Source organism: Cuculus canorus, chromosome 6, assembly GCF_017976375.1.
Source record: "Cuculus canorus isolate bCucCan1 chromosome 6, bCucCan1.pri, whole genome shotgun sequence".
Classification (NCBI taxonomy): Eukaryota; Metazoa; Chordata; class Aves; order Cuculiformes; family Cuculidae; genus Cuculus; species Cuculus canorus.
The window spans coordinates 39396204-39410831 of NC_071406.1; the positions used below are offsets into that span (position 1 = coordinate 39396204).

General features: G+C 46.0%; 1 protein-coding gene across 5 annotated transcripts in view; it reads left to right on the forward strand.

Annotated features, from left to right (window-relative positions):
* The window catches only part of VWC2L (von Willebrand factor C domain containing 2 like), a 208004-nt gene that overhangs the window by 146924 nt on the left and 46452 nt on the right, over positions 1 to 14628 (forward strand). For 3 of the 5 annotated variants that reach the window (XM_054069935.1, XM_054069933.1, XM_054069934.1), the window contains exon 3: positions 581 to 4386. In XM_054069935.1, the coding sequence (XP_053925910.1) occupies positions 3976 to 4386 (411 nt within the window). In that variant the 5' untranslated portion in view covers positions 581 to 3975. Of the gene's footprint in view, positions 1 to 580; positions 4387 to 14628 lie in introns of those variants that run through there. The other 2 variants (XM_054069932.1, XM_054069931.1) reach the window with 2 other exon arrangements.

The following is a 14628-nucleotide window of genomic DNA, read 5'->3' on the forward strand; positions in this document are numbered from 1 at the left end:
ATAAACACATGGAAACTATGAACACCTTAAACTTTGTTAGGATTCTTTTTTCTTTTTTTTTCTACTGTAAGACACAATGTTATATGAATAATTTTGTCATGGTGATTTTTCCTTAAGGATATAAGAGAAGGATATAAGGATTTTTCCTTAAGGGTATAAGAGAATGAGGCACTCGGTTCAGCTAGATGCCTTGGAATTCGGTTGAAAACCCGCATCTTCGTTTCTTATAGAGCTGTACAAGAAAAGCAGCGTGGTTAAGAGCATGATCTGATGCCAGTCCCTCCAGGCATCAGAAGAACATCAACTTCTCCAGCGCTCAGCCTGCGTGTCGGAATCTGGCCCTGAATAATTGTATCCAAATATAAACCGAATAACTGTGCTCCTAACGAGTAGCGTGCCAGGGTCTCCAAATCCGCTTAATCCCTCCAAAATCCACTCTCGTAATTACCGATCTGTCCAACTTTCTCAGAACATAGGAGTACGCAAAATGTGGGTGTCTTAAAGCTGCAATCTCACAACTTCCAGCGCCGCTCTCTTGCTGTGCCTTTGCAGACCTCAATAACTTTCCTTTGAATTCCAGGTCGTATCGTGGTTCTGGCGAGCAGCGATGGATCTATTAAGGCTCTGCAACTTGAGTTTGTGCAGCTCTCCAGCCACAGAGGTGAAATGCACAGCGTTATCTTCGAGCAGAGCAGAGCAGCTGCTTTCTGGGGGTGCCGACGGTATGGTTTGTCTCTGGAACCGAGGACCAGCACGCTGCTTAACGTAAGCTTAATCTCAAGGTGTTACGGAAAAACGCGGTTTGACAACATAGCAGCGAGGGCTTAGTGAGGTATTCTCCTAGCTAATGTTGGCAGTGGGAATAATTGCCTGAAAGGAGGAGTATTCTGCTTTTTATTCAAATAAAATCTCCAATTTCTCCCTCTTTCTATTGACACCGTGTTTTTCTGCACATCAAGAATCTCTCTTTTGGTGGTTTCTGGAGAAATAGCTTTACAATGACGCCTAATGACAGAGCAGACGAATTGCAAGGAGATTGATTTTTTTTTTTTTTTATTTTTTTTTCTTTTTTTTTTTTAATGTAACACCACACGAGCCACACGAGCCGGGCGCCCCTTCCCCAGCGCCAGCCTGTGGGAAGATGTGAAGTTTTCATAATGCAGCAATGGGGGATTTTTTCCTGCAGCAAACGCTCTGGATGCCGGCAGGGCAGTGAGAATGAGTTTGAGAGAGCGGCGGTGAGGGGGGATTTTTTTTTGCCTCTTCCTTCTTTTTTTTTCCCCCGACAATATTAATTATACGGCTAACGGGCGGAGGTGTGGGATGCAGCGCTGGCGATGTCCGGGCTTGGGGAGTCCCCGCAGGAGAGCGGGGCTCCTCCGCCTTCTCTCTCCTGCCTGCCTACATCCTAACCAACCCCCACAACCCTCCTCTCCCCGCCGTGGCAAATCCTGAATCGCAAGAGATCCGCTGGGCATAGGGAGGGGATAGAAATGGGATTTTTTTTTCTCTTCCCCCCCCTCCCCGCTCCCAATCAAGACCTGAGGAAATCCAGCCCAAGTTCGCCACGATGACTCTGCTGCTGGCATCGGGGTTTCTCCGCGGCATCCCTGCCTCTGGACCGCCTCGCTGCTGCTCGCTTTGAATCCTGAATACTGGGTTAAAGCTTAATTCTCATGTTGTGGTTGCTGGGCTGCCGCTTCCCCCTGTTTTATGATGGGAGGTGGAGGAAAAGGGATTGTCCGTGAGTCAACACTGAAAATGTGATTAGGAGGAACTGCTTTCACTAATCTGTTTCTAACCTTTTAGTCCATGTTGGCCTGTGACCCCTTTCAGCTTTCAGATCCAGCCTGATTAGGTAAGTGTAAATTATTCACTTGGGGTGAGGGAAGGCGGATGGAGGCGTTTTACTCGGAGGCTTACCTCCGATCCTGGCCTCTCTCGTAATGAGAAATGATGAGAAAGTTCAGCCGTAAAACTAATTCTGAGCTGAGCAGCATTTGTTTACTTGTTGAAATCTGTCCGTGCAAGGCGTCTGCAGTCTGTCTGGTTTCCAGGATCACCGCTGAGCCGAGCGCTCGTGAGTTGCTGTGGGACAGCTCAGATGACTGTAGCAAAATATTCTTATTTATGATTCTCAGCGAACTTTTTTTTTTTTTCGTTTTTAATTTAATTTGGAGAGCTTCCTCATCAAACTTTAAACAGATTCTCTCGATTCGCGTTTCCTCAGGCATTAATCACTTCGTTTGCTTCGGCTTTTTCCCCACCACCACCACCACCTTAGATCTGCAATATTGCAACCTACCTGTAGCATTTGGGTGGGTGAGATTCTCTGCTCGGTAGACCTGTAAAGCAGAGCTGTCTGCACGTATCACCCAACTCCCAAACAACACGTTACGATAGGTACCGCTGCTAATACTGACACAGTGCGTGGTCTTTGTGATGGAAACCTGGCTAGCACTTCAATTAAAAAGATATCTTGTGAATTTGATGAAGCTTGTGTAATATCCGGTGTCTCCCTCTGTTGTGGCTTTGGGAAAACTGCTTTGTCAACAGGACCCCTTAGCTGCTTTTGTAGGGTTAAAGCTTTCTCATGCTGCTTTTTTTTTTGCTTCGGTTAAGGGAGAATGATTTGCTGAATGTCTGCAGTCCACCAAAAATCCCGATACATAAGAAATATCTCCCAGAGGGGTGGGGTGGGGGAGAATGGTTGTGTTTGGCTCTGTGTGCAGGTTAATGCATGTTTGTATATGCTGTGTGCATCCTTTGGGAACGGAGGAAGGGAAGGGATGCGCATCCAAACAGTCCATTTTTGCTTTTTTAGCTCCATCGTTTCTCAATCCGTATAATGCTGCTATTTCATCTCATTTAAAAGTTTCCTCTAACACTTTGCCCAGTCCTCTGAAGAGAGGTCAGAAACCATTTTGCTGCTGGGGTGGCTGCTGGCCGGTGCGCAGGCAGGACGGTGCGTTGGTGGCAGTGATGTGGCACTGTCGGCAGCCAATAGCGCACCCCAGACGCGCACAGACGCGGAGCCTTGGCTGGGAGCTGGCTCTCCTGGGGGCAGTGCAAACCTCCTCTCCCTCCCTGGGTCGGTCCTAAAGGAGAGCTCGCCAAAGGTCGGGCCATGCTGCATCACTCCCAAACTTTTAGAAAGGCTCCTGTTCAATAAGACAAACCCATTTCATCGGCTCCGTGCGTTACACAGGCATTTAACACACTACTCTCTGCGCTTCTCTCCGGGGATTACTGAAATGCTGAATAATGGAGAAGGTGAATTACAGCTTTGTTTCTGTCGGGATTATATGGATCTGCTGCAGGCTGAGCTGTGTTGATGGCCGAGGAAGTCCCTTTGCCTCTACAGAAATGCCATGTTACAAATTCCCTGCTATTCCACCTCTCAAAACCCAAGTATAACCTAACATCATCTTTCGTATTGGCTGCAGATCTACCTAGAGCACGTTTATCTCGTGTTTCAGCTCGGTGTTTCCACCTCAGTTTAATGATAAGTGCTGTGCACTGTATGTAGCACAGGGGGACGGTGCCTACGGCAGCTTAAATCCATGCTTAAGCTTGGGTTCAAGTCTTTCCAAGCTGCCCATCCCCATGCGATTGCAGGCAGCCGGTTTAACTTCTGGTGCATCAGAAAACTCAATGGCACAAATGAGAAAAGTAAAAATCAGATGATTGTCGGCCACGATTTCTGCTGTTGTGGGTATATGCTTACAGGCACGTGTGTCTGATGTATGTATTTCACCTGCTTTATTCCTTTTAGCTTAATTCAAATAAATAGGGATGGTTGTCTGTGGGGTTTGAAAGCACTGGTTTAGGATTGGGTGCTGGTTGAAACTATCACTGTTCTAAGCCGATATTCCTTGGATTTTTGAGTTTGTTCTCACTTAAAAATATTTGTTTTCAGACCACAAGACTGGTCTCCCTATGGAAGCAGCTGTTTCTATCCAGCACTGAGATCCCATGGAGAAGCCGAGGAGGGGGATGGCTCTTCGTATCCATGAAGCCTGGATACTTCTGTTTGTAATCCCTGCTTTGGTCACTCCAGCTGCCATCAATCATGAAGACTACCCCGCCGACGAAGGGGACCAGACCTCCAGTAATGACAATCTGATCTTTGATGACTACCGAGGGAAGGGCTGCGTGGATGACAGTGGCTTTGTGTACAAACTGGGAGAACGTTTTTTCCCGGGACATTCCAACTGTCCATGTGTCTGTACTGAGGATGGACCTGTTTGCGATCAACCAGAATGCCCTAAAATCCACCCAAAGTGTACAAAAGTGGAACACAATGGATGCTGTCCAGAATGCAAAGAAGTGAGAAACTTTTGTGAATATCACGGGAAAAATTACAAAATATTGGAGGAATTTAAGGTAAGAAACCCTTTCTTCTTTATTAATATTAGGATGCTATAGGAGTTCTATATCTGCTGGGGGACTCTCAAAGGCACTCTGTATTTGCTTACTGCGATTAATTGATGGTAAATCTGGAGTCCCCTTTAGCTGTGAAGCAGGTTTGGCTGCTATAAAAGCTGTCCTCTGCCCCCTTCTGCGCAGGCAGTGAGTGCCAGTGGTCAGTCCAAACCCCAGTGGGAAACACCAGCCCTCGGAATCTGCTGCTCCAGACCAACTCCTCCTTTGGTCATGGAATGAATTCAGGTTGGACTGAAAATGGTGTCTGCAAAGGTGGCAGTAAACGAATACACAGTGCTTGTTGAGAACCCCTTTTCCGATTTGGATGGCAAAAATTGATGGAATGGGTACTGAGAGTTGTTACTGTCTGAGAATGCAAGTGAGTAGATTGCAAGCCGTGTTTAATGTTTTCATTTCAACTGTGATAAGGCTGTGTAGAATGGCAGAAGGTGAATTCCCAGGCAGATGACCATCTCGAGTAATGAGAAGTGTGGGGTTTAATTGTAATGGTTGAGTTCCTGTTGGGAATGTTGTAAAGAAATCCTTCTGGGGTATATCTTAAAAACAAGACCAGATTTTCAAAACGCATTGCCCTTTACACAACCTGCATCTCTCATTCTAATGAGTTTGATTGCACGTTTTCAGCTCTGCTAGGGGAAAATAGCATTTCATGATGAAGAAGAGAGTCTGCAAAGGCAATAGATATACCTGAGTGTGTTCTCCCAGGTCACGTGGCTTTAGGATTTGTACCTCCTTAATTAACAACAGCCTATAATTCCTCGTGGCTGTATCCCTGATCTCATTATACACTTGCCAATTTATTTTCATTTCCTGACAATGAAAATACTTCCACGTAGATCTGTGTGGAAGTATTCTTCGCAAGCTCTAGGTAACATAGATCACAATTTCCTTTCTCCCAAATACTGTCATTTCCAGTGTAGGTCATGTTTAGTTCTTCTATCGTGTATGGTTTATGTTCATCTTTTCCTCTCCATCTGTAGCTGCAGTCACTCAGTCTGGGCAAGACAGTTTAATGTCCCAGACACAAGGCAAAACAAACATATAAGGAATATCTTATTGAGGGCCATCCTGATCAAACTGTTCTCTGCTTTGCTTTGCTGAGGAATGTGAAGATGCTGATTTTGTGAACTGCTTAAATAAGTTTCTTCTTGCCATAAGAAGGCCTAACCCGACTTCATCCCACAATCTTGCCTTACTGGTCCAACGTTGAGTGATGGAGTGTCGCACTTCGATGTAATTATGCCAAATGGTTGGGTTCTTCTGTGAAAGTTATAAAGACTCCTTTTGAGGAGGCTTCAGGGAGAGAATAAGGAGATGGATCTTCTCATTAAAGTATCTTTTGCATGTGAATGAAATACAAAAGTGCTAATCACTTTCCCTGAAAGATATAATTGCGCCCTGATAGGAGATTAAAGATTGGAGAAAGAGTTCAGAGGAGAAAGGCTGTTAGAGGGAGTTGGAGAAATCTGGTTCATTGTTTGCTGGGCTCAACAGCGGTGAGGTGTGGTATGAAAAGTAAAGTTCCGGTACCCTCTAAGAAGATGGTGTTCCGTTACTCTTGCCACGCGGTAACCATTCTGTCCAGGACTAACGTGAGATCCTTCAGACTTCCTTCAGTTGACAGTGGAGCTTTTGACCTGGATCTGTATTTTGCTGGGAGCGTGATGCTTTGTGGAGCAGAGCAGAAACCCATGGTTTTGAAATCTATGCGTTTGCCTAAAATAAATAGCAGAACTCTATTTTCCTCCAAGTAGTGGAATAGATTCAGGCACTAGAAGGTTATGATGTGCTTCCAGGGGTCTTTGGTGGTGGTGGGGACACCCATGAACTGGGAGTTTATAAATGACAGAATTTCAAGATGCAGGAAACTGCTGCTATGAAGTGAAATCTTGGCTTTCCTGAAACATCCAAGCGTGTTGATGGTCACTTCAAGAGAACACAGATTTTACCTGCTATCTTTGTAGAAGTTCTGAGCAGTTGATAGGTTTTACAGGTTCTGAGCTCTGTTCTTTCCTCTTCCTGGTGAACTGAGGTCTGCAAACTTTCTCAACTCCATTCCACACATGCTGAAGTCAAAGAGCAGCCTCAAAACTCCAGTGGAAATGGAGGCACTATTTTATGTGTTCTTGTAACCCTTTCACCCACTAGATTTACTTTGGCTAATACGTAGCTTCAAAGTCACCATCCAGAGATGTGCTTATCCCTCCTTGGTTACAGCTGCAGTTCGCCTTCATTTAAATATCTTGTCCATGTGTTTGTGTCTGTGTTCACGCAAACATTGATCATTACTCCAGTAGTACTACCAGGACTGACTCATCTTATAGAGACTTCAGCTCCCTGATCTTTCATTAGGATTTTTAGTTTCTCTAGGAATATTTTTTTCTTTGGGATATCAAAATCTGTGAGAGGTTTCCATTTGGGAGAGTTTTCCTGTCTTGTTTCTAGCATTCTAGTTAGGTTTGGAGTGAGTAATCCATATGCCATATAATCTTTTTCTTATCCCTGTGATTATCTCAGGGTAAAGGAGTAGTAATAAAAACTCTTTTCTTGAATATTTAGCTTTCTTCTAAGTAGCTGCTCTAAAACATCTGATTATTTTTACTCATTACAATCACAAGTGCAAAATCTAAACATGACAACAAGCCACCCAGCTTAGACAGCTGTCCAAATGTTTGCGCTCGTGCCCCTAAATTGTTAACACGTACAAATGAAATGCTGAACCGAAGTCCGACGGTAAATCTAAACCCATTAGTAGTTTTTCTTGTATCCTTTGGTGAAACCTCGTGTCCCTGACAGATGGTTTAGTAATCCTGTGTAGCATCTTCACAGCTCTCCTATGGGTCCTGGGAGATCTTTGTGGGTTTTGGGCCCCAGCTGCTGATACGGAGCTTGCCTTATCCCTATGGTTTGACTAGGACTTATCCTGACTTTAGTTGAGGCTACAGTTCCACCTGCAAACCCCTGCAGAAAAGGTCAGCACAGTCTTTCTAGTGTGGATCAAGATCTGACTCAGATATGTTTATAAATTGCTGCCTGGTGTTCAGGATTTTGGTTCCTGTGGGGCAATGGGCAAGACGGAGGGGAGATCTGGTGGCTTTTACTGGTGTCCATTTCTCTCTTTGCCATCTCATTTTCCACTTTCCTCCTTGTCAGCCTCGAATCTGGTCTCTCAGGTCTCCTCTGGTCCCTCTTGGCAGCGAACGTGGGGTGACAGGCAGCCGCGGTGGCTGCAGGGAAGGTGTGAAGGATGCTGCTGGTCTCTCTCTCCCTTTTCCTCGGAGAGATCCAGTGGGGGCTCTCGGGGTCACTTTGCAGCTTGTTTTTTTTCTCTTACACAGCAACCGGGTTTTGATTTCAGTCCTGGAGGTTAAGGTCCGAGTCCCAAGCGCTCTGTGCTCGCCTGTACTAGCAGAGATCTTTCAGGGAGGTTATTAACCCTCCCCTTTCTTCCCAGGGAGAGAAAACAAGCAAATAACAACCCAGAGAGCAGTCCTGGTTGTTGTAAGCAGACATGGTTGTGTTTTAAATGAATGTTCCCAGCCAGCAGCTTATGTAAACTTAGGAGACAGCGTACTGCCGGCGTGATGGATGTTCACTGGCAGCTTACGGAGGAATCCTGCAAATGTCAGTGAGACAACAGTTTGCCGAAGCGCTGATTAGTTTTCACTCTCCTGCATAACTTACTGACAGAAAAGCGCACACCTACCCAGATTGGAGGAATGCAATTTATGGCGTGGTTTAAGGTAGGCACAGCTCGGAGCCAATTGAAAAAGATTAGATTGTCAGTTGGAGAAGTCCATAATTTCTCCTGGACTTCCTAGATTTCTCCTCACCCGATACGGGCATATCCAGAACAACCTTCTTTCTATGGACCTCTGTGAATTTGTGGCAAAATACCATTGCTGGGAAATGCACAGTCGGTTCACAAGAGGTTGTCAAGCCCACATCTTGAAAGGTTCTCTTCATTTTACACCCTACAGGCAGGAGCTGCTCCTTGTCCCTGCAGGAGAGTGAGTCCCAGTGACATGGGTTTCAGTAGCAAGGTGCCATCCTCCTCAAAGTCAGTGGCACAATTTTTCCATCCACAGATTTAAAAATATCTCCTTTTGCCTGGTGGGACATGGAGCGAGTCATCCTTTGGGTGGGAAAAAGGGAGGTTTTGGCATCACAGCTTGGCCTTCCTGGTATTCTTCATGACAGAAGAGCAGCTTCAACCTGCAGTTGTAAATTTGAGCTTGGAAACAGCTCTGAACATCAAGGACATTAAATATTAGAAAGAAATGTTTTCCCCTGAGGGTGGTGAGGCCCTGGCCCAGGTTGCCCAGGAAAGCTGTGGCTGCTCCATCCCTGGAGGCGTTCAAGGCCAGGTTGGATGGGGCTTTGAGCAGCCTGATCCAGTGGGAGGTGTCCCTGCCCATGGCAGGGGGATGGAACTGGATGGGCTTTGAGGTCCCTTCCAACCTTAACCTATGATTCTATGACATTTTTTGAGTGCTTTTCAGTGAGTGCCCTGCAATCTGCCAAGCGCAGACCTGCAATTTCTTCCAACCATTGGCTCTGCCAATACTTAATCTCTGCTGCTGCCTTTCATCTTCCCAATGCCTTTCCCAATGACTTCTCCACCTCCTTGTCTGTTCTTTGCATCAAGCGCAGGTGTGGAGGGGTGGGAGAAAAACCCTTGCCTCTGGGTAGGCCCCTGCACTGTGAAAAATAAAACCAGGAAAGGGGAAATTTTAGCTTCATTCTAAGGCAAAATCTCCACTGACTTGAAGAGATCCAGGATTTCACTGCTGGAGTTCTACTTTATTTTTCTTTGCAATGTTTTCTGCCACTATATCTTAGGTTCATTGCTTTGTTTTTTCCACAAATCACATGTAATCCTTCAGTTAGGGCTTCTGTATCTCCTGACTTTGTCTTCTCGAGCAGCACTTTGCACAGTAGGGATCGTGGCACTAACAGAGATCTTTGGGGTATAATCAGAATCCAAAATAAATGAGGGACTACAGAAGCATAGCTTTATCATATGCTAATTCGCAGCTCATTATGGAAACTTCTACTTTGGAATAGAGATACCTCCTTCGCCTTTGTTAATGCTCTTTAAAAATGTTTTATTAATGCAATTATCTCACTATAACTTAACAAAGTAAGGCCTCTCATCAAAAGGCGTTAGTACATGCAAGAGCTGCTATCTCGGCATCTCTCAGTCCCTGAAATGCAGTGTGTCCGTTTTGCTGCTGGAGAAAAGGAGGCAATGAAACCAAAAAGTGACTCCCCACCCCCAAAACCATGACAGGAATAGAAATTAAGTGGTGCAAACTCCTACCCTTGCTCTGACCACTCAGCAACCTTATCAAATATGAATGAAACACTTGCGATCTTCCCAGAGCATTACTGATGGGATGATGCTGTTAGGTGAAAAACAAGGGGTGGTTCAGCCCTGGGGTGAGGGGAGGAAGCGTAGAACCTTCCAGTGCCTGCTGTGGTGCGGGGGCTGCTTGGAGAGCCCCTCAGCCCTGTCCACCTGCAGGTTGGGAGGGTGGATACTGCAGTATATCCACCCGAGAGAACAGAGATACGACGCCGTAAATCGTCAGGTCACTAGAAAAACAAAGCGGGGAGGGAAGGAAGGTTCTTTCCTGGGTTTTCTCCTCTATAATAGGAGCATTCGGTAAATCTTGGAAAGCACTCAAATCATGGCAAGCTCATCACCGCGCGAGCTAGCATTATTAAATCCTTTTGGTAGTATACCAACCACTCATCCAAATCATTAGTAAGGTTTAGCTTTTTGCTCTTAAATTACAAGAAAGTGATTACTACCCCAAGGGCGTGGGGCCCTGATTTTAATATTGGCATTTTTCTCACCAAGGTACATACAGCAGAGTTGGTTTTTTTTTTCTACCGTGACTCTAACGAGTAGGGCTTTTTTTTCCCCCTCCTTCTTCTTGTGTGTTCTGCAATTTCACATACGGCTCGAAAATCATAATACAAAAGAAATTTCAATAACGTGCCTGTGCTTTAATAAAAGGAGCCATGAACAATGCCAGCTCTGAAGATTGCACACAGCCATTGAAATCAGACAGGGGAAACAGAACATCAGTCAGATGGAAAAGTATGATTTATTATCTCCCTCCTGGCAAAATTACAGTGACAGCGCCTATGCAAAGGAATCTGAAATTACTGACTTACTGTACTTCTGTCATAATTTGTACCAAGAAAACATACTTAAATAGATAGGCATGTCACATATTGGTCTACAGTGATAGCTATTTCTTAAATTACGTTATGTACTTAGCTACTGATTCTATAACACATATATTACATTATGCACAAGTATATTGTTACGAGAAGTGAAAGAAGATGGGCTGTATTCAGAATCTGGCTACGGGGAATCCACGTTGCTGTTTTCCCTGGATCACAGTAATTTCTGGAGGCTCCCAGAGCTCAGTGGCACCGGCTGCGTTACACACATACTCTCTCAAAGCTCCTCATCGAAATAGATGAGACCCGAAATTTGAGCGTCAGCAGGATTCAAAATCGCCAGGAATTAAGTCCAAGCCCCAGTGTTTTAATCACAGTGCACTGGTGCAGAATTTGGCCTGTGTGTGCAGCCTCAGGAATTGGTGGGTTTCCAGTAAACATGACACGGGAATAAACACGTGCCCTGTGTTTGTACCACCAAAGCCGTGGCTGAGCTTTCAGATATGCGTTCCAAGAAATAGCCCATCAGCTCTGCTTGCTTCCCAAACTGGGGGCTGTCCAGAGAGCTACTGAAAGAGAGGAGGTGTCTCTGCACAGCCAGAGAGGAGGCTCTGGCACTTCCTCTCACCTCTATTGCTGCTGCAGCTATGCTGTCAAGAAAATGGGATATTTAGTTGGTGCGACTGTTACCAGCTTCTTCCAAGAGCAGTAAAATCAAGGCTGAGGTTTTATTACCATGCAATGTTCAGTGAGGCCAAAGAGAGAAGCGCTCAGCCTTTGGCTCTCCCAAGACATGTCCATCTCTGTCACCCAAGAGGGGTTTTGTAGGGCTGGTGAGCATGAAGTCCTCAGGTCACCAGCTCCTGAGGAGGAATGTTGTCCATGGAAATGTTGACACATCATTTGGCAAGAAGTCCTTTGGACGACTATTTCCTACCAAAGTGAGGGAAAGTGCAGGTGTGTATTTGTTGCTGCTGGAAAGTGCTTTGTGTGGAATTGCCTTCATTAAAAATAATGCTCGGTTAGCTAATTATCCTAGTTATTGTTTTTAAGACTATAATTAGATAAGTCATGTAGTGACAATGCTTGGTCTAGCTGCAAAATAAAAATGCACGTAGCGTTGGGCTCCCTTGTTTTGTGGTACAGCAGAGAGGTAATTCCTCAGGAATTACAATAAAATTGGTATGCTTGGAGGAGCGTTAGGGTTTGAAACAACTCCCCAAAGCAGGGAAACTCTCAGTCTATTAACTGTGGTCATTCCATGCAGGAAAACCTTTCTCCCTGGGGGCTAACACAGTGTGCTCCCTATGTTAGCAGACCCCAGCGTATTCTGTCATCACAGATGATCTATTCGAACCTGTTTTCACTTCGTATCCTTCCCAGCTTGTGCTCATAGCTGAGTGTGATAATGTTCTCTGAGGGACAGAAACCTTCCAGATCCTACTGGCTTCTCTCTGGAGGGTTTGAGCAATAGCAACTGGATGCAAGCAGCAGACAAGGGAATATGGAAAAACACTTTATCCACAGTGCCCTCCAGTAAAGAGCCAATTTATTTGGTGGAGCAGGTTCTCTGCTGCTATGAACTGGTGCTGGAGCACCGTGGATCAGAAGTGGCCCTTGGGAATGTCGCACTGGTGTGAAGTTCAGTACCAGTTGGATATTCCTCTCTGGAGTTTGCATGATGCTGACCTGAGATCAGGATCTCCCTGAGGGAGCTTCCATAAAGTCTAATGTTCCTTGCCAGCTGCCAGGAAGTAGGAAATTATGCTGAGCTATCAAAAAAGCACAGATAGTGGAGAATGAAAGAAAAAAAGCAATGAGGAACAGGTCAGTGTTTGATACGATGTGTTTGATCTTCTCCCATCTCTTAACATGCAACGAAAAAAGGACCAATGTCAAAGCACAGGAACAAAGGAAACCAAAACCTGGGAGAGGTTGCTTAGAGAAGTCATGGCTGCCCCATCCCTGGAGACCTTCAAGGCCAGGTTGGATGAGGCTTTGAGCAACCTGATCCAGTGGGAGGTGTCCCTGCCATGGCAGGGAGTTTGGAACCGGATGGGCTTTAAGATTGATTCCAACCCAAACCATTCTACGATTCTAAAATCATAGCAAAACGGCGCAGAGGGATGATGTGAACCCACGGGTACAACCTCAGCTCACTGCTTGGCAGGACAGGGCTTTGAAGCACAGCCTGGAAACAGCGAAGGAGAAGGGGATGTGCTTGTAGATGTAGTCATGGATACTTAGCACCTCTGAGCTTCTATACCCTCGGCACTGTAAAGATAAAAAACAAGTCTACTCCTAGTGGCTCCTTGGACACTGACTTAGGTTCAGCCAATGCATCTTTTCTTGGGAGGAGATGAGTGCCATGTGGCAGCAGAGCGTGTTAATGGGGATCAGTAATGAGCTCGTCTCCAGCTCCGATGCTGGAGGGAATCCTGAGTTCAGCAGAGGTGAGCAAGAGCAAATTTGGAAAGGAGGGAGCTTATTGATGTGCCAGTGGGACGCAGGAGCTCCCTGGAAGGTGGGACTGGCTTCCCTGGGGGCACAAGAGGTGCAAAACGCTGAGACTGAGGGTGATAAAGCACTGGAATCTGCAGTGTGGAGCCTACAGCAAGAAGAGGTCGCATCTTCCCTTGGCTTCCGTGACCCAGCCAGGAGTCATCTGCCAGGGTGATTATTTCCAGCTGCCTGAGCTGTGTGCAAACACGGAGAATGTCTTCAGACAAGGCAGACTGACTCCAGAGATGGCATTCAGTCTGGCCAAAGAGCCGTCATCTGGGTACCTGGTGAGTAAAAGAGTCACAGGGCCCAAACTGTCACTGGTGTAAATCTACCTGGCTGCGGGATGTGCATCTGATGATCCAGAAGGAAAGTTTCAGGAGCAGGAATGGGGAACCAAGATCCAAATCTCCTTCCCAGTGATGGCTGGTGGTGTTACATCTGCTTCCTTAACACAAATCCAATACTTTATTAGTGCGTATCGCTGATATCACCACCTTCTCCTATGTTTAGGCATGAATGAAGAAGGAAAGAATGGATTTAGGCACAGGGAAAGCACATGTAAAAGGGATTGCCCTTCTGACCAGGTCCTTGGTTCCTTTCTCCTGCCCCAGAGGGCTTTCTTCCAGACAAGGCTCCTTCACTACAAGAGCTGACAGGGGGGGAATGGAGAGCAGGAAGCCGCCAGCTGGGCTCGCTTTCCCGATTGATATTCAAAGGAGCTTAACACATGTGAAGAACACACAAACATTTTGTCTGTGTCCGAACGGGGCTGCATATTGCGCGTTAGAGCTGTGGTTCCATCTGTCATATCCGTAACCTTTCAAAAGGAGTCCTGTTCCCTGTGCACTGAGCACGTCTGGACTGAAAAACTGTTGTAATAGAGTCATTAAAATTATCACCAAAGTAATAGAGAGCTCCATCCCCCTCGGCCCCAGGGTAGGTGAGGTGCAGGTATTGTAAGGAATAAAATGAGACATATATCAAAACAAAGAGCGCTTTCTTGGGGAAGAAGTGCAAAGTCATGTTGTTACCGAAAGCTCTACTGCTGCTCTTGGGAGAGAAGAGCAACCACAAGACTGCAGATGGGCAGGTCCCATGGAAAAAGGGCCATGGAAAAAGTCTCTCTCCAAACCAACCCAGATGGGGTTCCAGGAGTTTTTTAAACCTATCAAGTTGTGTGGCAGGTAGCAAATGTGTGAGCACAAGGCTCCCAATGCCATGACAATCCTGACTCATCAGATGTGGCCCAGGATACCCACGGTGAGACGTTTCTTCTGTGTTTCTCTCCCTCATCTGGCAAGGAGGGCAAGGCTGATGTTGTTCCCAGGTATGGACAGGCACGGTGTGGGGCTGAGGGGAGGTATACATGACCTGGGAGGATAACAGCATCTACAGTCACGCTGTACTCCAACTCTACTCTGCACTGATGAGGCCCCACTTTGAGCAACATGTGCAGTTTTGGCCGCTACAGTGTAAAAG